This window comes from Hylobates moloch, unplaced genomic scaffold (assembly GCF_009828535.3).
Source record: "Hylobates moloch isolate HMO894 unplaced genomic scaffold, HMol_V3 SCAFFOLD_14, whole genome shotgun sequence".
Lineage (NCBI taxonomy): Eukaryota > Metazoa > Chordata > Mammalia > Primates > Hylobatidae > Hylobates > Hylobates moloch.
The window spans coordinates 54,696,376-54,715,784 of record NW_026652289.1 but is presented as its reverse complement, the minus strand read 5'-3'; the positions used below and the strand labels follow the sequence as shown (position 1 = coordinate 54,715,784).

Genomic DNA, 19,409 nt, shown 5'->3' with positions numbered 1-19,409 from the left:
ACAACAGAGGTGAAAATGGGCTTGAAGGAGATGAGAGCTGTGGCGGCAGTGAGGACAAACATAATGGAGGTACTGGTAGTGGCAGCAGTGGTGACAGTGATAGTGGAGGTGATACTGGATGTGATTCTGCAGATGAAGTGGAGGTGACAGAGGTCATGTTAGTGACAGTCATAATGGAGAGGATGGCAATGCAGAGGTGAGGGGTGGAAGTCATAGGGAGGAGGAAAATAGTGACTCTGCCATCACAAAGGATAGAAATGATGGCAATGGCAGGTCGTGGTGGTAATGGTGGAGATCATGGTGGAGGCTCAAGTGCTAGAGGCCATGGTAGAGTGGTGGGGGCAGTGAAGGCCATTGTAGTGACCAATATGAGACTAGGGTAACAGAGCAGCGGCAGAGAAGATGAAGATGATGGTGGGGGGAGTTGGTGACAATGAGTTCTCAAAACTCCTAGCTCAATAGGAAAGGGGGCTAGAGAACCTGGCAGAACAAAGGGACAAGGAGGGGTGGTAAACTTGAATAAGAGATACAAGGTCTGTTGTGTTGGGGAGAGGAAGCGTGAGGCCCCCAACCACAGGCCTAAAGAAGGCTCAGAGGCAACACCCGACTTCTCTCTCCTTGGCAGACACGGTATGCACTCCAGTTTAACTCAGTAAGTGGGGTGGGCCTGAGGTCTGCCAGTGATCAGTGGGATGGCCTGAGATTGGGGAAGTCCCAGCCCCCATTAGTCCTCAGTTTCCCCCTCTGTGAAATGGAGGACAGCATGAAGTCCAAGTGCATGCCCCATGGCTGACTAGCGGTGCATGTGTAGTGGAATGGGGCTGCCATATGTGTGTGGGGTGGGGGTGATGTCAAGATGTCAAGAAATAGCCCATGATAACTGGGCTGGGGAGATATTGACAAATGTCTTCTCAGGGGAACTCAAAGCAATGGCCTCTTGTCACTTCCATCCCATGGCTTGGATCCTCTCCATTTCTCCATCATCCACACCTCATCTTGGTCGCCGCACTGAAAGTCACCAGAGCTGTTTCTCTGACTGTCGTCACACCTCTCTTTCCCTCCTAGAAGGCCAGACCCTAAGTGGGCTGCAGTGTGAATTGGTTAGTCCTTGGACTCTGGAATCGGGCCCCAGGTAATAGTTGTGTGACCCTGGACAATATACTTAATCTCTTTGAGCCTCTGTTTTCTCACCTAGAAATTAGAAATAACAATACCTGCCTTACAGGTTGTAATATGGCTATGTCTATGATGCATTCAGCCCAGCAAACTTCGACTCAAAGAAATAGTAGCTGTTGGAAAGCCACAGCAGGAGTCAGGTTCAGAACTAATAGTTATTCTGTAACCCAAGAAGCTGTAGTCACAGGAGAGAGGACCTCTGCAGGATCTGTGGCTTCCAATAGCCACAAGGTGCAGCCTCCAGGGTGAGCCACCTCCTCTTTCCTGTGGAGCCTGCACTTGCGTGTGCCAGCCTACAAAGGGTGCTCCTCCTCCTCCACAAGCCCAGGACACCATGGGGAGGCCCGGCTACCCCAGGGACCAGGCACACTGCCCAGGTTGCAAGAGTCCTGGGCAATCCCTCTGCTCTGGGGCAGAGGTATTGCCAAGAGGCAGGAAGCCTAACTGGCTGGCCCAGAGCTGCTTTGGGTCTGAAAGGGGGGCAGGGAGGACTCTATTGTTCACGGCTCTCAGAGGCCCTACCCCTTGTACTCTGGCTGCAGATTTGCTGGAGAAGGAGCTTGGGATCAGGGGAGCCTCGGGTTCCCCTGGAAGCATTTCCCAGCAGCCCTAGGACCCTGTGAGCAGGTGCAGTGGGACCCACACTCCACCTCTACTCCTCCTTTCCTGGCTGGGAATCCTGCCTGCCCCCAGCACACACACACGTTCTCAGTGTGATTCACTGTGAGTGGTCATCACGGCCCGCATCATGGCCTGAGGAGAGCAGGGACCTCAGATGAATCATCTCCCCAAATGGTAATGAAGGCAGTCTGGAGAGGATCTGTCCTTCAGCCTCCTCCCTGGGCTCTCGGTCTCCATCCCCTCACCATGCACAGGCTCACCCAGGGAGCTGCTGCTTCACCAGCAGGGGCCTGCTCTGCCCCACCAGGCCCGTGTGGCACAGGGTGCAGCTGTGCAAGCCACGCCCTTTGGCCACAGGGCAGATCATTAGGCCAGCACTCATCCCCTGCCACGGTCAGGGCTGTGTGGGGCTGGAATCAGAGGTCTCCTCCGTTTCCTCAACCTGATTCCTAACCATTACCTGTTTCACTGTGAAAAACCATCCACGGACCTCTCCTGTGGTTTTCTAGGCCCAAGACCAGCAGTGTTCATTAGAAACAGAATGTGAGTGAACCACAACGTATTTTAAAATTTTAATAGCCACATTTAAAAAGAAAAAAAACAGGTGAAAAAAATGTGGTTAGCCCAATATATTCATAATATATTGTTTCAATATGTGCCGGGCACGGTGGCTCATGTCTGTAATCCCAGCACTTTGGGAGGCCGAGGCAGGCAGATCACTTGAGGTCAGGGGTTCAAGACCAGCGCGGCCAACATGGTGAAACCCCGTCTGTACTAAAAACACAAAAATTAGCCGGGCGTGGTGGCATGTGCCTGTAATTCCAGCCAGTTGGGAGGCTGAGGTAGGAGAATCGCTTGAACCTGGGAGGTGGAGGTTGCAGTGAGCCAAGATTGTACCACTGCCCTCCAGCCCGGGTGACAGAGTGAGACTCCATCTCAAAACAAACAAACAAACTATATATATATATATATATACACACACACTCATATATATATATACATACACTCATATATATATACATACACTCATATATATATATATATACATACATATATATAGTTTCAATATGGACCCAATATAAAATAATAAAAATTTTACCTTTTTTTGGCACAATGTCTTCAAAATCTGACATATATTTTACACCTTTAACACATTGTAATTGGGAACAGCAGCATTTCAAATGCTCAGAAGCACGTGTGGCTAGCAGCTCCCATATTAGACTTCACTAGCAATTGTTAGCTCCTGGTCCATCTTTACAGGCAGGTGAGTCTCCTAGGAACCTGAAGCAGCCGTGGCCGAGGGGTCTGATGAGCTTGTTTCTCTACCTGAGAGCCCAGCCCTTGAGAACCTCCTGGGAAGCGGGTGAGCCTTGCTCCATGGCCGCTGGCTCACAGCTTGATGCACCCTCAATTCCTGACCTGAGGGCTCCCGCTCACAGGAAGCTGCCATCTGGTGCAGTCCCTCTAGAGGGCAGAGGAAGGTTCAGGAGGCACCCTCCTCAAATCCAGTCCTTCGGGTCATTCAAGGCCCCAGGCTGCACTCCCAGAGCTCCTTGCCCTGGGCCACGCTCCCACCTGATGCCAGGGCTGTGCTTCAGCTCTGCATGAGGGGAACCTGAAAGGAAAGGGTAACCTGAAAGGAAAGTTAATATTTAGATAGTGGAAAGGAGAGAGTAAGGAAAGAGATCCAGGAAGGCAACAGTCTGGCCAAGGGTCTGGAGGTGGGAGGTGGTGGGAAGGAGATGACAGGGAGCCCAGGGGGAATCAGGGGAGAGAAGAGAAGAGGAACAGCCGTCGCCCTTGGAGAGGGGTGTGTGTATGAACACTAAATGCCGAGCCTGGACAGAATGGAGCCATGGAAGTCTCTGAGCCAGGGAAGGAATTCAGTGAGATCAGGATTTGAGGCACATTAGTCTGGGGGCTGTACAGAAAGGACTGGGAAGGGAAAGATGAATGGGAAAGTAAGTGGGGTAATTAAAAACATAGGCAGGAACGCAGAGCACTTGGACCTTCTGTGGTTGGCCCCAGGGAGCTCAGCCTGGGATGTGGGCCTCTGTGCCAGAAGTCTGCACAGGGGACTGGGCCAAGGGCTTTGAGGCGGGCAGCCCAGGAGTCCTGGGGCCTCACCCCCTCTGCCTGTCTCCAGGAGAACCTGGGCAGCTCCCACAGAGGGACTTGCAGAATCAGTGGCTTCTGGGGATGTGACTGTGAGTTTGGTGTGGGTTTGCTTCTCCCTCCTATACATCCATCACCACCCGTTCTCTGCCCTGAATGCCAGGGTCTGAGGGCTGAGCTGCCAGCCCTGGGCTCCTGCAAAGCCAACATATAATTCCGGGCCACTGAGAACCCGGGCAAGACTTTTGTGAGAATTAAACAAGACAGGCCCCTCTGCGCAGACACAGACTCTTGGCAGATGGTGAGTTTGTGCTAAGCAAGAAGTGCCCAGCACGGGCTAGGTTTCAATCCCCACCACACCCTTGGCTGAGGCCTGGCACACGAACCATGTAACCATGCACAGCAGTCCTGCATAATTCCCAGTGCTGGGGGAAATGATATGAAAGGGGTGAGTCATACTTGAAAACCACAAGGCACCAGAGAAGAGACCTTCAAATGAGACCCCCTACCTGTCCTGCTTTCTCCTTCTCCCCTGGACCAGGGGCCCAGAGCTATTGGGGGACTGGGCGAAGGGAGGTACAGCAAGAGCAAACTCGCTGGATCCAGGGAGTCATAGCAGCAGAGTCTCAGGCCCAGGCACAAAGCCTGCATACATCTCTCTCCTGGAGCCAAGTGAAAACAGTCCTAGGAGAGAGGCATGACAGAGACTAGAGTCTTGTTTTTTAAAAAACTGAGGCCAAAAGAAGTTCAGTGGTCTATACAAGATGACACAGCTAATAAGTAAGGGTGGACAATGAGAGGCAAAGTCACAGGGCAGCGAAGAGGCATCAGGCGGACCTAGGGAGAGTCCCGGCTCTGCCTCTGAGCATTCATTGAAGTTCTTCAATTATCGGGCTGCTCATCTGTAAAATGGGGCTAATAGCTATGGTTATTCCTAGGATTAAAGACAGCAGTATATGTAAAACACTTCATGACAATTATAGAAACTGGGACTCAAAGCCCAATTTCTTGCCCAGGGAGAGATGTGGATGCATTGCAGAATTCCTCAATAGATGAGGAAGTCCAGAAAGTTAGAAAGTTGTCAAAGTACCAGGCCCATAGAGCAAAGGAAGAAGATTCAGAGAGATGCACCTTCCACAGCTCTGGGGATGCATAGCTGTGCCCCCGGGGCCTGCTTCAGGACCAAGGTGAGCATGGCTGAGGGCTCAAAATTGAGTCCCTCTCCATGAACTGCTCTTGGCCAAAAGGAGCTGCCCCATTTAAGGCCACATCCGCTGCACAGGGAAGCCCCATCCAATGATTGTGTGAGTCCCTGGGCCAGGCTCTCTTGCCTCAATCTGGGGTAACTCTGCAGGCCACCACAGCCCTGGAGCTTCCCAGGGAATCACCTGCAACTGCCACCTCTGCTCTTCTCTCCCCACAGGTGAGGGGCATGCCCCCAAGAGCACTCCTCATGCAAATGCCCATGTGCACATCTTCATCAAAGTCTGCTTCCCGGGTGTATTGTTTCCATGGCTGCTGTAACAAATTACCAAAAACTTGGTGGCTTAACATAATGCACATTCATTCTCTTACAGTTCTGGAGGCCAGGAGTCTCAAATCAGTTTCACCGGGTTTGAGTCATGGTGTCATCAGGGCTGGTTCCTTCTGGAGACTCTAGGGGAGGATCTGTTTCCTCACATTTTCTAGCCTCTGGGTGCTGCCTGCATTCCTGGGCTAGTGGCCGCTTTCCCATATTGCTCCAACCTTGCTTCCATTGTCACATCTCCTATTTCCTCCTCTGACCTTCACCCAAATAATCCAGGATAATATTCCCATCTCAAGATCCCTTTTTTATTTTTTTGAGATGGGTCTCACTCTGTCACCCGGTCTGGAGTGTAGAGGCACCATCATGGCTCACTGCAGCCTTGACCTCCCAAGCTCAAGCAATTCTCCCACCTCAGCCTCCTGAGTAGCTGGGACCACAGGCACACACCACCACACCCAGCTAATTGTTTTTATTTTTTTGTAGAGATGGGGCCTCACTTTGTTGCCCAGGCTGGTCTCGAACTCCTGGCTTCATGCAATTCTCCTGCCTTGGCCTCCCAAAGTTCTGGAAATTACAGACATGAGCCACCATGCCTGGCCAAGATCCCTAACTTAACTACATCTGCAAAGTCCCTTTTGCCATTCACAGGTTCTGGAAATTAGGATGTGGATATTTTGGGGGACTATTATGTAGCCTACCACACCGAAGAACCTAACCAAAGAAAGGAGCTGCCTGCATGCCGTGGCCCTCCTCGTTGCCTACCAAGCATCCTCTTGTTGACACCTCCCCAGCAAGGGCAGTCTGACTCCATCACAGGACGGTAGGAGGGGTCTGGCTATGGAAGGCCTGTCTCTGGAGTCAGTGAGCCCCATCGTCATGAGGGTGTGTGATACCCAGCTATCAGGAAGGCTTAAGCAAGCTGGAAGCCTTTGAAATCCAGAAATACCTGTCCCCTCTTTTCTCTGCCTCTCAGCCTACATCACATTTCAAGACTTGGCTGCTGCAAGAAGACTTCCCCAGAGCAGACAGAACAGCTGCCTCTTCTCCAGCCTCCACCATGCTCAATGGTGGCGCCACTGGTGCCCACCCCACAGCCCCCTGCATGCATCTGTCATTGCATGCCTGCCTCTCCCCTCGACTGTGCAGTAGGTCTTTCTCATTTTCCCACCCGCTCAATGCTTAGCACGGGGTCTGCTCTCCTGGAGAGCAGAGAGAGACCTTGTCTGCTTCCAATCAATCAAATAAATGCTTGCAGAACTGGGTTATGCCGAGCCAATCCACAATTCCCAAGGAGGAAGACAGAAGTGTGAGGTGTCAGCTGAGTGCCCTGGCTGCTCAGTCTGAATCAGTGCAGGCTGGGATGCCCGGGGGAGGCGCCCCTCTACATTTCCATCAGTCCAGCTCTGGCAGCTGGTGGGGTGACATGCTGCTGCTCCCGCAGGTCTGCCTGCTTCTCTCCCTGGCTCAGAGCAACTCCATAACCAGACCCAAGCTTGCCTGTTCACCAGTCCCAGTGACCATGCAACAGTTTTCCCATTGTCCATACTTTTCAGAGTAGTCCATAGACTCTGTGTGTCCTTCTCTCTCATTCTCCCTGTAACTCGCTCCCCTTTATCCCACCGAAACTTCCCTCCCCAAAATCACAACCACCTCTGTGCTGCCCAGTCCGCAGGACACCACTCAGTCCTTACCATAACAGGCTGCTGCCGCCTCCTGTCCTGGCACCCATGCCTCCGGCTTCTGCATCTCTTCATGAGAGAACTATCTGGCCTTGGACCAAACCTGGCCCACATGGAATACCAGGGGGATTCACACCCCAGGAGCAGCCCTTGAAGGAAGGGCGGGGAGCTGGTGGATACATACCCCAGATTCCCCACCCCTCGATGGGACAAGTCTGAGACCTGTTCTGTACACTCAGAGGGTCCACAGGGGGCTGAACCTCAGTGTTCCACAGCAGCAGCTGCTGGGTAACTCACTCTTATCTACCTTTTTCTCTTCCCTGTCTCACTTCCCTACTCCCTCACATGCTGCCTGGGATCATCTTCCAAACAAACAACTACACCCAAATCCTTGTCAAAAGGCCTGTTTAGTGGGGGCGGGGAACCAACCTAAGGCAACATATTCAATCATGTTACTCTCCTCAATGCCAATAAGAAAAGACCAGGCCCCTTCACTCAGTATTCAAGACCTCAGTGATCCTGCCTTCGGTCTGCCTCTTTGACACCATCTATTACCTTTTCCAGCCTCAAATGTATACTCTGGGCTGGGCACGGTGGCTCTCGCCTGTATACAATCCCAGCACTTTGGGAGGCTGAGGGCTTGAGGTGAGGAGTTCGAGACTGGCCTGGCCAACATGGTGAAGCCCCTTCTCTACTAACAACAACAAAAAAAGTTAGCTGGGTGTGGTGGTGAATGCCTGTAGTCCTAGCTACTCAGGAGGCTGAAGCAGGAGAATCACTTGAACCCAGGAGGCGGAGGTTGCAGTGAGCTGAGATCACGCCACTGCACGCCAGCCTGGGCAACAGAGCAAGACTCCATCTCAGAACAAAAAAAAGAAAGTATACTCTGGCAACACAAATTTTCTCATCTACTTTGTGACTTAGCCCAGGCATTTCATCTAGGAAGTCTTCCTTCTAAGTCTAGAGGTCAGTGAGTCCTTGGGCTTCCTGCCCCATCCTAAGGTGAGCACTTCTATGAGTCAGCCACAAGGAAGAACTAACCAGGTTAGAGTGGGCTGTTGGCCCAAAGTCGAGCTCTATAAGGCTACGGTGGGCTGCTCTGTAACCAGCCATGTGAGCACTCTCCCCAGCCCCCGCAGGCATGCAGGAAGCCCCTTCTCCTTGCCTAGTGGTGTGCTGAAGTCAGCTTGCACTGGTTCAAAAGAATGAAACTTGTGCACCTCTTCCAATTCTGCATTCAGTGGCATTATGTGGGTTGTCTGAAATCGGCCATGGCAAGAGTATTTACACCACAGAAATTGGCAAATGCTACAAATCAGGGGTTTCATTTTCTTCAAAGAGTGACCATGGCCTCTCCTCCCACCATGTGCCATAATCCTGAGTATGTCTGTGGGTTCATAGTACAGGTCCCAGCTCTGAGGCAGGGCAGAATTAGCTTGGGGGAAGGAAGGGGTGTTGACTGGCAGCATGGTGCCAAGATAGATGTGGAGCCAGGGGTCAGAGTGCAGCTGGGTGAATTGGAAACCGAAGGAGGGAGGACAGGAGCTCATGGGACTGGGGGACAAGGGCCAGGGATGTGTGTGTGTAGAAAAGAGAGAGACTCCAAGAGAAATGGAGAGAAACAGCAAGGAAGAGACATGGACAGAAGAGAAAGAGAGACATGGAGACACAGACAAAACAAGAAACACAGATGGAGGGAGGAAGACAGAGTGAGACAGCAAATAGAGACAGAGGCAGAAACAGAGAGCGAGAGACAGCTTGAGACTGGGAAGAAATGACAAAGTGGAGGAAGCCAAGGGCAGAAATAGAAGAATTTAGCGACAAAAACACAAACTGGAGAGTGACAAACAAAGACCGTAGCAGCAGACGGGGCCCAGGAGGGTGCAGCCCAGGCCTAGCTGGGGACCATGGTGCGTGAGGCAGCTTGCAAGAGAGGCTCAGGGCCCACTTAGGACAAGGCCTCCCATGCCCTCTAGCCCCAGCCATCATGTGAATACCTCCTTAGGTGTCCATCAACTACTTGAAGATGTGAATGTTTGATTGCTTCTCCAATTTAGGCATTAAATCCCTCAGTAATTCAATAATGCATTGTCCAATTAATCACATGACACGCAACTTTAAATTAGGAAAAAATATTTAGACAATTCAATTGCTAAGTGATCTGACTGTTTCTGAAATTCCCTCATAACGCTCCCTTGAGTTATTCTCCCTTCTTAAATCAACCTGAGAAAGGGATGTGCAGACTTAGCAGTCTGTTTCGTGGCTCTACCTGGCTGAATTCAGCACAACCTTTAGATTAGAGTCTCCGGATTCAGGCACTTTACCTTGTCCAGTGGTGTGCTGAAGTCAGCTTGCTGGAAAAAAAAGAAATTTTCACACCTTTTCTTAATTCTGCATTCGGTGACATCATGTTGATAGCTTGAAATTGGCTGTGGTGGGAGTATTTACACCATGGAAATTGGCAACTGCTACAAACCAGGGCATTTTTTTTCTTTAAAGAGCCACCACTGCCTTTATTCACCTCCCATTCTCCCACCAATCCGTGGCCCCCCGGTGGGATAAAACCCTGAGCAGATTTGTGGGTTTACAGCATTTGCTCCAGGGCCCAGCTGGGAGCCTTCCTAAAGGGGCAGAGCAGAATCAGTTGGCTTGGAGGTTTGGGAGAGTCAACTGAGCAGCACAGGACCAAGCTGGGAATTCCAGGGCCCTTCTCTGGCCTCTGTCCCAGCGATCATTGTGCCTCCCCATCAAGACAGCACAGTCTGGAACAAAGAGCTCCTGCCTGAACACTGGGAGGACTCAGGTATCACTCAGTGTCGGTCAAGGAAACCTAGGCTCTCAGCAAGGGACTGGCTCCTGCTTACCAGCGGGGTGGATGGGATGGGCATGTCTGCTAGGCTTCAGTTTCATGTCCCGTTTTTCTAAGCTGCTCACACTCAGAGTCCCAGAAAGTTTGTTGTGCTACTTTTAAATAGAGAAAAGTTTTGTCTCCATAAATTTATACTCTCCACTGCCTTCTCAGGAAGCTGAGTCCTGGTCACTGGTGACCCTTTGTGCTGCCATCTTGAAGGAGCTGGGTAGGCAAATTAGGGACAGGAGGGGCTAGGGAAGTGGGAGACCTATGTGGGAGGAGGTCGGGGAGAGGCTGGAGAGAACTATGGAAGAAGGATTTCATGAGTCTCTGTGGGGTATGAGACCATCTTCTGAATCTTCCCACCCAAATTGTCAGTATACTCAACCTTGCTCCCTGATGTCTTTGAGTGAGTGGAATCTGGAGGGGAGAGGGTGGTGGCAGGTTGAAAAGAAGGATGAGGGACCAGCCCCACTGGTTACAGGTAGAGAGGACAAGGTACATGGAGGAGGAAGGCAGGCCTGGCCGAGCTCAGATATCTGTGGGAGGAGGAGGCAGCTTCTTGCCTCTCTCTTCCTTTGGGAAGCAGCTTGTTTGGGAAATCCAAGCCCAACTCCATCCAGGGCAAGTGCCTTGATTTTCCCTTGTGAGGAAGAAAAGGGCTTTCCTGACCCAGGAGGAGGAGAAGACTGAGGTCAAGTCAATCAAAGGAACAAAGCTAATCCCTATGCCATCAAGAATGTATGTGCAGTGCTGAGTACTATTCTTTGAATCTGAGTTGTGCTGAGTGTTGGTTTACAGAACTCCAGAATCCCCAAGTATAGAACGACTCATTCACCGATGTCATGTGTGTAAAGAAGAGATCTGCAAGCCTGGAAGATTCTCCTTTTCAGGCTTTTGTTCTCTGTCCCACCAGCCTAGTAATATTGGCAGGTCTTAACTTTATAAAGAGGCCCCACCAACCACAATTTCATGCAAAGCTTGCTGCAGAGACCCAACTCTGGGGGCAAGGACCCCAGGCCAGACAGCAGACAACTGGGCATCTCTCTTTCTCTCTTTTCCTCCTCCTCCTGCTCCTCCTCTTCCTCTTCTTACTCCTCCTCCTGCTCCTCCTCCTCCTCTTTCTTTCCCCCAGTCTGAGCCCTCACTCCCCACCAGCTAACTAGCCCAGAGAAAGCAGCTAAATATAGTTCCTTATTCTTTGACTCGTAGAAATCAGCCACAAACTGTCTGTCAACATGAATTTCTCAGCTCAGTCGTTCTAGCCATGAGCAGCTGCTGCTCCTGATACTTCACCGGGCTGCTCTCAAGTTCATCTTTGGTGGGGTCTGCATGGGAGGAAAACACAAATTTGAGAGGGCAGCTTTAGAAAGTGTGAAGTGGGCATAGACTTTGAAATTGGAGAGACAGGAACCAAATCTTAGCTTGACCACTTCCTAGCTGTGTGATCCTCTGCTGGCTCAATTATTGAGCTCTTACTTAGATTCTGGGAGATGCTCTAAGATCTTTCCAATAAATCCTCATTTTTGCTCAGGCTAATGTGAATTGGGCTTCTGTCACTTGCAAGCTGAAGAACAAGAACTTGCTTCTTAACCCCTTGGGTCCTCTGCTGATGGCCTCTTCCATCCATCCTCACTCACATGTTCCATTCCCACATTTTGCAATCTCTTACCCTAAAAAGTCCCAAAGCTGTTTAGTTTCTCTTTTACTTTTAAGAAAGATTTTTTCAAGTGTAACACACTTATTGTATAGTCTCAATTTGTTGGGGTATAGATGTGAAATTGTTTTCTAACTTCCCTGAGCCTCACTGTCTTCATCTGTACAATGGGACTACTATTGCCTGGCTCACAGGACTGCTAGTATGGTCAACCAGGAACCTAGATGGAAAGCTTCTAGCCCAGGCCTGGCACAGTGGGAGGGTTGGGTAGCGGTCCATTCCTCTCCCTGTGTGGAAGGTTATTCTTTACCTATCACACAGTAGAACAGAGACTAGAATTATAATGCCTGCCCCCAGAAAGTGGCTTTATTGAGATGTACAAAATATTCTACATGAATTTTTATTTCATTCTCACATTTATTGAAACGAACAAAATCAGTGTTATAGATTGTTATAGACACAGTATCTGTCCCTGTGCCCTGACCCTGACTGTGGGGCTGTCAAATATGCTTCCTAGGGGAACCAGATACACCAGACACACCACACACACACATACACACAAAGGAACACAAGAAGCCAAGCAAATTCAGAGACAATTTGATGAGTGTAACACACACACACACACACACACACACACACACACACACACTCACGAGGGTATGTGCACATTTGTGAGTGCACTGCAGGCCCATGGCTAGATGAAGCATGGGAAATGGGGGAATCCACAGGGCGCACGTAGCCCGCCGGTCCTGGCTCTCAGCGCTCTCCTTCTGGGCCAGGCCTGAGCCATGGGTGTGTTGAGAGGCTTTGGCGCCCTCTGCTGACTGCGGTCCTGCCTGCAGCCCTCTCCAACCTAGCCAGAGCCAGTGCAGCAGGCCCAGGGAAGCCAGGAGTCTAGGAAGGGGGAAATCCAGAAGAAAAGAGAGTGAAAGGAGGCAAAGAATGGAGGGAGAAGAGAACCAGGGCCTATACTGTCCCCAAAGCCACGAGGATGGAGGACTCAGCTATGCAGCCACTCACTGACCACAGCAGCTGTTTACAGACAGGAGCATCACCTCCCAGTGCTCATGATGACCCTCTAGAGACCCTGTGGTGGCACAGCTGGTGGTGTGAAGGGCACAGGCCCCAGAAAGTTCCTCAGGCTCTGGCTGTGATGCCTTGTAAGTGCATGTGGCAGAACCATCCACCAGACCAGTGAACTTTTCCATCTCCTCTGGGAATGCCCAGGGCCAGACCTTCAATCCTGGATGCTAGAGAGCTTGATGATGGAAAACATGGACTTGGGAACCAGACTGACCTAGGCAGAGTGCCTGCACTGCCCCTAACTAGCTGTGTGACCTTGGGCTCCCAATTGCTCCCTGTCTCTGCATCCTAATCTGCAAAGTGAGGGGAGTAAGACAGCTGCAGTCAGGATGAAATAAAAATCCACGTAGAGGCCGGGCACAGTGGCTCACACCTGTAATCTCAGCACTTTGGGAGGCCGAGGCAGGCAGATCACTTGAGGTCAGGAGTTCGAGACCAGCCTGGACAACACGGTGAAACCCCATCTCTACTAAAAATACAAAACTTAGCTGGGCATGGTGGCACGCGCCTGTAGTCCCAGCTACTCCAGAGGCTGAGGCAGGAGAATTGCTTGAACCCGGGAGGTGGAGGTTGCAGTGAGCCGAGATCATACTACTGCACTTCAGCCTGGGTGACACAGCGAGACTCCGTCTCAAAAAAAAATCCGTGTAGAGTGCAGCACAGGGCCTGATGCAAAGTGCATAATAAATGCTAGCTACTAGCATTACTGTTGTCATTGTTGTTGCCCTTGCCACAGGCTTCACGAGAGATGAAGGACATAGTTTCATCAGGGCCTCTGCAGCTGACATGACTCCTGGGAAGTGGTGGGAAGGTGGGATCATCAGAATCTCATGTTTGCATAAGGCCATGATGTCAGGCTGTTAGATTCCTGCTGGGAACACTTGTCCCAATTCTCTGACCTTCTTTCTTCTAGGGTGGCACAGCCCTGTTCCTCTGCAGGACTCATCACAGCCAGGGAGGCCCCTCTTCTGGTGTTTTCCGGCACAGGGACACTTCTTTCTCATGACATAACCTCCAAGTTACAACACTCAGAAGCTGTCAGTGGTCATATTTTCTGTCTTAGACAAAACCAGTCTTCTGGGAAAAGAACAAATGAGGCTGACCTGCAGCAAGAAGCAAAAACAAGAACCTGGTGGGGCTGCTGTGGCTTGCAAATCCCTGGTCCCAGATGTCTCTAAGGCCCACCCACATCCCCGCCCCTCTGCTGGCTCAATTATTAGGCTCTTTCTTAGATTCTGTGAGATGCTCCAAGATCCTCCAATAAATCCTCATTTTTGCTCAGGCTAGTGTGAGTTGGGCTTCTGTCACTTGCACGCCAGAGAACAAGGACTAGCTTCTCGACCCCCTGGGTCCTCTGCTGAAAGTCTCTTCCATCTATCCTCACTACCCACATGTTCCCATCCCACATTTTTGCAATCCTCTACCCCTAAAAAGTTCCAGAGCTGTTTTCTTTCTCATTTTTTTTGAGACGGAGTCTAGCTGTTGCCCAGGCTGGAGTGCAGTGGCGCGATCTCGGCTCACTGCAGGCTCCACCCCCCGGGGTTCACACCATTCTCCTGCCTCAGCCTCCTGAGTAGCTGGGACTACAGGCGCCCGCCACTTCGCCCGGATAATTTTTTGTATTTTTAGTAGAGACGGGGTTTCACTGTGTTAGCCAGTATGGTCTCGATCTCCTGACCTCGTGATCCGCCCGCCTCGACCTCCCAAAGTGCTGGGATTACGGGCGTGAGCCACCGCGCCCGGCCTCTCATTTATTTTTAAGAAGGACTTTTTTTCAAGTGTAGCCCTTTTTTTGTAGGGCCTCAATTTGTTAGGATGTAGACGTGAAATTGTTAATAATCTCCCCCCCAACACACACACACAGTCAACTGTGCTCTATTGAAATCCCTTTCCTGCTGGGTGGTAGGGATCTTAATGACATCGTGGCTGCGTCCCACAATTCCGCTGTCACTTTCATCTACTAGAACTGTCTCATTTCGGTAATCAAGACTTCCTGTTTGTCTCTCCTGCCATTCCCACTTCTGCCCAGACGAGAGCGGTGACTGGCCCTCCCACCCCAACAAGGCCACAATGGAGGGGAGCATCTGGCTCCAGATCCGCCTCTCTATCACTTTTCTAGTCTCTCAGTGACTGGGGGACCAGGAGAGGGACTTGGAAGCAACTCTCACATGTCCTCTCCTAGGTGGATTGTCACTGCTTCTCTGGCTACTCCACTCCCTCCTCTCTGCCCTGGTGACTGTCTCGTGGACAGCCTGTGCATTCTCCCAAGCCGTAGAGAGACGCCCTCATGGGTGGGACACCAGCTTGTCCACTTGAGCCCAGCCACCTCACACAGCTCTCTCTCCACCCCACCATCTGTCTCGTATTGCCCTCTTCCCCAACTCAGGCAGCTCAGAGGTATACAAGGGGGTTCACAGACTAAGCAGATGCCCCCCTGGGGGATGGTATGCTTGTCTCTCCTTACAAGAAATTATCTTATGTTATCAGGGAGGAAAGGCACCCACCCCACCCATCGTCTCCCGTGAAGAGGGGAGCAAGCAGCCTCTACCACAAATGCTGCCCTCCCCACATGGCAACCGACCGTTCCATCCCCTGCTCCTCTTCCAGTCACTGTGGGAGGTGGTGGTGGTTGATGAGAGAAGAGCCATCAGCCCTGCGGGAGGGAGATGGTACTAGCTGCTGACCACCCACTGACAACTCTCTGAATGCAGAAGGCAGGGTCCCCAGTGCCTTTTGTACTCAGCTTTGGGTGTTAGCTGCAATTCCAGAACAGGAGGAAGAGTCCCACACAATATCCTGTTATGCTGGTGCAGAACTCTCCTCCCTCCCAGATCCCAGCTGAATTGATCAAAAGACTAGGAAAAAGAGAACGCCTGTTGGCCTGGACTGAAAGCCAGAGAAGGTACATTCTCATGCCAAGAAAGCTGGGGATTGCTGTAAAGTGTGCAAGATACAGACTAAAGGAAGACCTCAAGGGCTGATTCACAACTCCAATTCTTGAGAAAGCAAAACTATACTATGAGAAGTAGATGAGGTCCTGGCAGAATGTACTGACCCTAAATTAGGGCAGATGGTGGGACATGGGGCTTGCAGGGCATCTTTGGAAAGCCCTTTCCATACTATCAACTGCCTTGGGAAGGAGCTGACTGGGAGGTGGGCTGGGGTGGGGGTATGTGGTTGCCATGTCAAGTAGATAACTGAGCTGGGTGGGGTGGGAGGAGTTCCTCCCTCAATCAGGTTCTCTCTAATACCATGTTCCTCCTTTCCTGTTAGTGTGGGCAGAAGTCTTATCATAGCTATGTTGAATACCTACAGGAACAGCCTGGAAACCCTGGACACTGGGCAAATAGAGCTGGCCCTTGGTGCAGAGGAGGCAAGGTTCCCTGCTGGGCCTGGCCCCAGCCAACTCCCACACATTTGTCCCAGCTAGATCCCTGAGCTGGTAATGGCCCTTGGACGCTTTACCTAGAGTGGGGAAAGAACGGGACACTTGCACACAAACACACACACAAACCTGAAGCCAGCTCGACTACTGGCTGGTGCCTCTGGTGACGAGTGGCGAGACATGTCACAGACGGTTTGTGTTCATAGCCAACTGGTGATGTGAAATTGCATTAACCAGTCCTAAAATATGACAGGACAATTGGAGCAACATCCAGGCAAAGGGTGACCTAAAGAGAATCCATTTCCTTCTCCTTGTTTGGGGGAAAATACTAAGATTTTATAAAACACTCACTTTTAGCTCAGTGTGGTAGTGCCTGCCTATAAGTCCAGCTGCTTGGGAGGCTGAGACCAGAGGATCACTTGGGGTCAAGAGTCTGAGGCCAGCCCAGGCAATATAGTGGGACTCAGTCTCTAAATAAATAAATAAATAATAAATAAAATTTTAAAAAGTTTAAAACACTCATCTTTAAAGTAGGAGTACAGAGAAAAGCAAACACACACCCCCACACACAAACCCACATGCACACACATATACTTGGAAATACACAGAGCCTTTGAAAAGACTCTGCATGAGGCAAGGAAGAGAATGTGGCCCTAAAAGGGCAGAGAAAAGTAATTCCTTTGAAAAGATTTATCACATAAACATAAATAACTTGCAGACCACATCTGCTCTGTACTCAATTCATTTAATTAAAGTGCGCACTCTAAGAAATGAGAGTTGAAAAATAAGATGGAAAGAATGAAATGAGAAGGCTGCTGGCTGAGAGGCAGGTGGAAATCAAAAACAAACCAGAGGAGAGAAGGAAAGACTGCAAAGAAACTATAAATGCAGCAGAATTTTAATTTCCATCAAGATGGTAAAGAACAGAATTGGAACTACAGAAAATGGAATCTGTAAATGTGAAGGACAGATAGAAGTTCTCTGAAACTGCAGAGGAAAAGCACAACAGGATAAAAAACAAAGAGAGAACATGATAGGTGTCCGGGCTTACAGAAGACACTAAACAAATGAAATAAAAGCAAGAATCACAGGAGAAAGATGTTCCTGAGCTGATGAGAAGCCTGAGCTTATACATTTAAAAGATTCCTCCTTAAGTCAAATTAATAAAAATAAATGAACACTTAGAAATGCCATGTAGAATTTCTGAATTGCAAGAGTAAAGAAAGAATTCTATCAGCACCCATGCAGAAAGAAATATGGAGAAATATCTACAACATTTATTTTTGTTGTTGTTGTTGTTGCTGAGACAGGGTCTCACTTTGTTGCCCAGGCTGGAGTGCAGTGGTGTGATCACAGCTCACTGCAGCCTCAACCTCCTGGGCTCAAGTGATCCTCCCGCCTCAGCCTCCCAAGTAGCTTGGGACTACAGCCATGTATCACTATGCCCAGGTAACTTTTTTGATTTTTGTAGATACGGGGGTCTCACTATATTGCCTAGGCTGGTCTTGAACTCCTGGGCTCAAGTGACCCTCACACCTTGGTCTCCCAAAGTACTGGGGTTACAGGTGTGAGCCACGACACCCAGCCCAACATTTCTTAAAGTGTATAATTGGAAGAGAGAGTCCATGGAATTTTGTTAACTATTTATACTGGGGAAAAATGTTTCTGTCATAAAATAAGCTTGGGAAATGCTGAATTAAACAAAACAAGATAAAACCCTATGCTGAGGCTTTCTCAGGGTTTTTAACGTGTTCATGCATGTTATTAAACTGGCAATATTAGCAAGCGCAGTTTTCCAAATTTGACTATGAAATCCTTTGCCATAGACTATGTGGTAAGACTGGTGTTCAATAGAACATACTTTGGGAACCACTCTTCTATAGAATTTTGAGAGATCAGTTGTGACCTTACATTTTAACAATTTGCCTGGTGCATTCATGCATGAAGACAACAGAAAAAGACTTTCCTACATGCCAGAACTTAGGACACATGCCATGTATGGCTCTACTTTTCACGGGGAAAAAGGTACTTAGAGATGCACTCTTTCCAAGCCAGCAAGAGTCAAAATAAGTAAAATAATAGTAAGTGAAAAAGCAAGTCCTGGGCTGCAATTCTCAACCTTGGCCCAAATAAACTCTCTAAATTAAAAAAAAAAAAAAAAATCCAGGCTGGGCAACATGGCAAAATCCCATCTCTACAAAAAATAAAAAATAAAACATTAGCCAGGCATGGTGGCATAAGCCTTTAGTCCCAGCTACTCAGGAGGTGGGGAGATCGATTTAGCCACGGAGGTCAAGGCTGCAGTGAGCTGTGATCACGTCACTGCACTCCAGCCTGGGCAAGAGAGTAAGACCCTGTCTCAAAAAAAAAAAAAAAAAAAAAATCAACACAGAGAAATTGTATAAAAGCTCTGGAAGTGAATACTAAAAACATGTTAAACACATGGTTATGCATGTATCAGTCAGGAAGCAGAAATCACACCACAGCCACTTCCTTCCCTGCCCAGCCCTAAGCCCCACAAACTGCATTCATCACCCAGGCTCCCTTGTCCTCCAGCTCCTTGCTGAGTCTGACAATGGAGGGTATGGGTAGGAGTGTGGAAGGCAGGAGGTGAGAAGAGCTGGTGTATCTCATCTGTGTCCTGCCTCTTTTCGTGCCCTCTCTCTGGCGGGGCCTTTGTTCCTCCACAAGCTCAGCTCTTGCCTGCACCTCTTCTCCAAGGTTCCAGCTCTCCCTGGGCTCTGGTCACACTGGTTCCTCCCATCATCCCTGAAGCCCTAAGGACAGTAACACTCACCATAATGTATAGTCTCTGGGTACCTCACCATGCCTTTTTTGTTCCCTTAACCTTATCCACATCTCCTTTTTTTTTTTTTGAGACAGAGTCTCACTCTGTCACCCAGGCTGGAGTGCAGCGGCACAGTCTTGGCTCACTGCAACCTCCGCCTCCTGGGTTCAAGTGATTTTCCTGCCTCAGCCTCCCGAGTAGTTGGGACTACAGGCATGTGCCACCACACCTGGCTAATTTTTGTATTTTTAGTAGAGACAGGGTTTCTCCATGTTGGCCAGGATGGTCTCGAACTCCTGACCTCAAGTTTTCCACCCACCTTGGCCTTCCAAAGTGCTGGAATTACAGGCATGGGCCACTGCACCCAGTCCCCTTATCCACATTTCTATAAGAAGTCCCTTCATTAAAGTCTCTTTAGTTAAACCATCTTGGGTGAGTGTTTCTTGCCAGGACCTTAACTCAAACCCTTCTCAATTCTTTTTGTAAAGCCAGAATAACCCTGATACTAAAACCTGACAAGTGGCAC

At 49.8% G+C, this 19,409-nt stretch overlaps 1 protein-coding gene and 1 long non-coding RNA gene across 3 annotated transcripts in view; one reads left to right on the top strand and one right to left on the bottom strand.

Moving 5' to 3' along the window:
- The window catches only part of TBC1D21 (TBC1 domain family member 21), a 36,499-nt gene extending 22,773 nt beyond the window's left edge, over window positions 1-13,726 (top strand). The window contains exon 11 of one of the 2 annotated variants that reach the window (XM_058427894.1): window positions 13,624-13,726. In XM_058427894.1, the coding sequence (XP_058283877.1) occupies window positions 13,624-13,716 (93 nt within the window). In that variant the 3' untranslated portion in view covers window positions 13,717-13,726. Of the gene's footprint in view, window positions 1-6,088; window positions 6,255-13,623 lie in introns of those variants that run through there. The other variant, XM_058427895.1, reaches the window with a different exon arrangement.
- LOC131381224 (uncharacterized) overlaps window positions 12,349-19,409 on the bottom strand; it is a 20,107-nt gene continuing 13,046 nt past the window's right edge. The window contains exons 2-3 of the long non-coding RNA XR_009209817.1: window positions 13,610-13,813; window positions 12,349-12,521 (exon numbers count right to left, since the gene is read on the bottom strand). This is a non-coding gene — a long non-coding RNA (uncharacterized LOC131381224). The remainder of the gene's footprint in view (window positions 12,522-13,609; window positions 13,814-19,409) is intronic.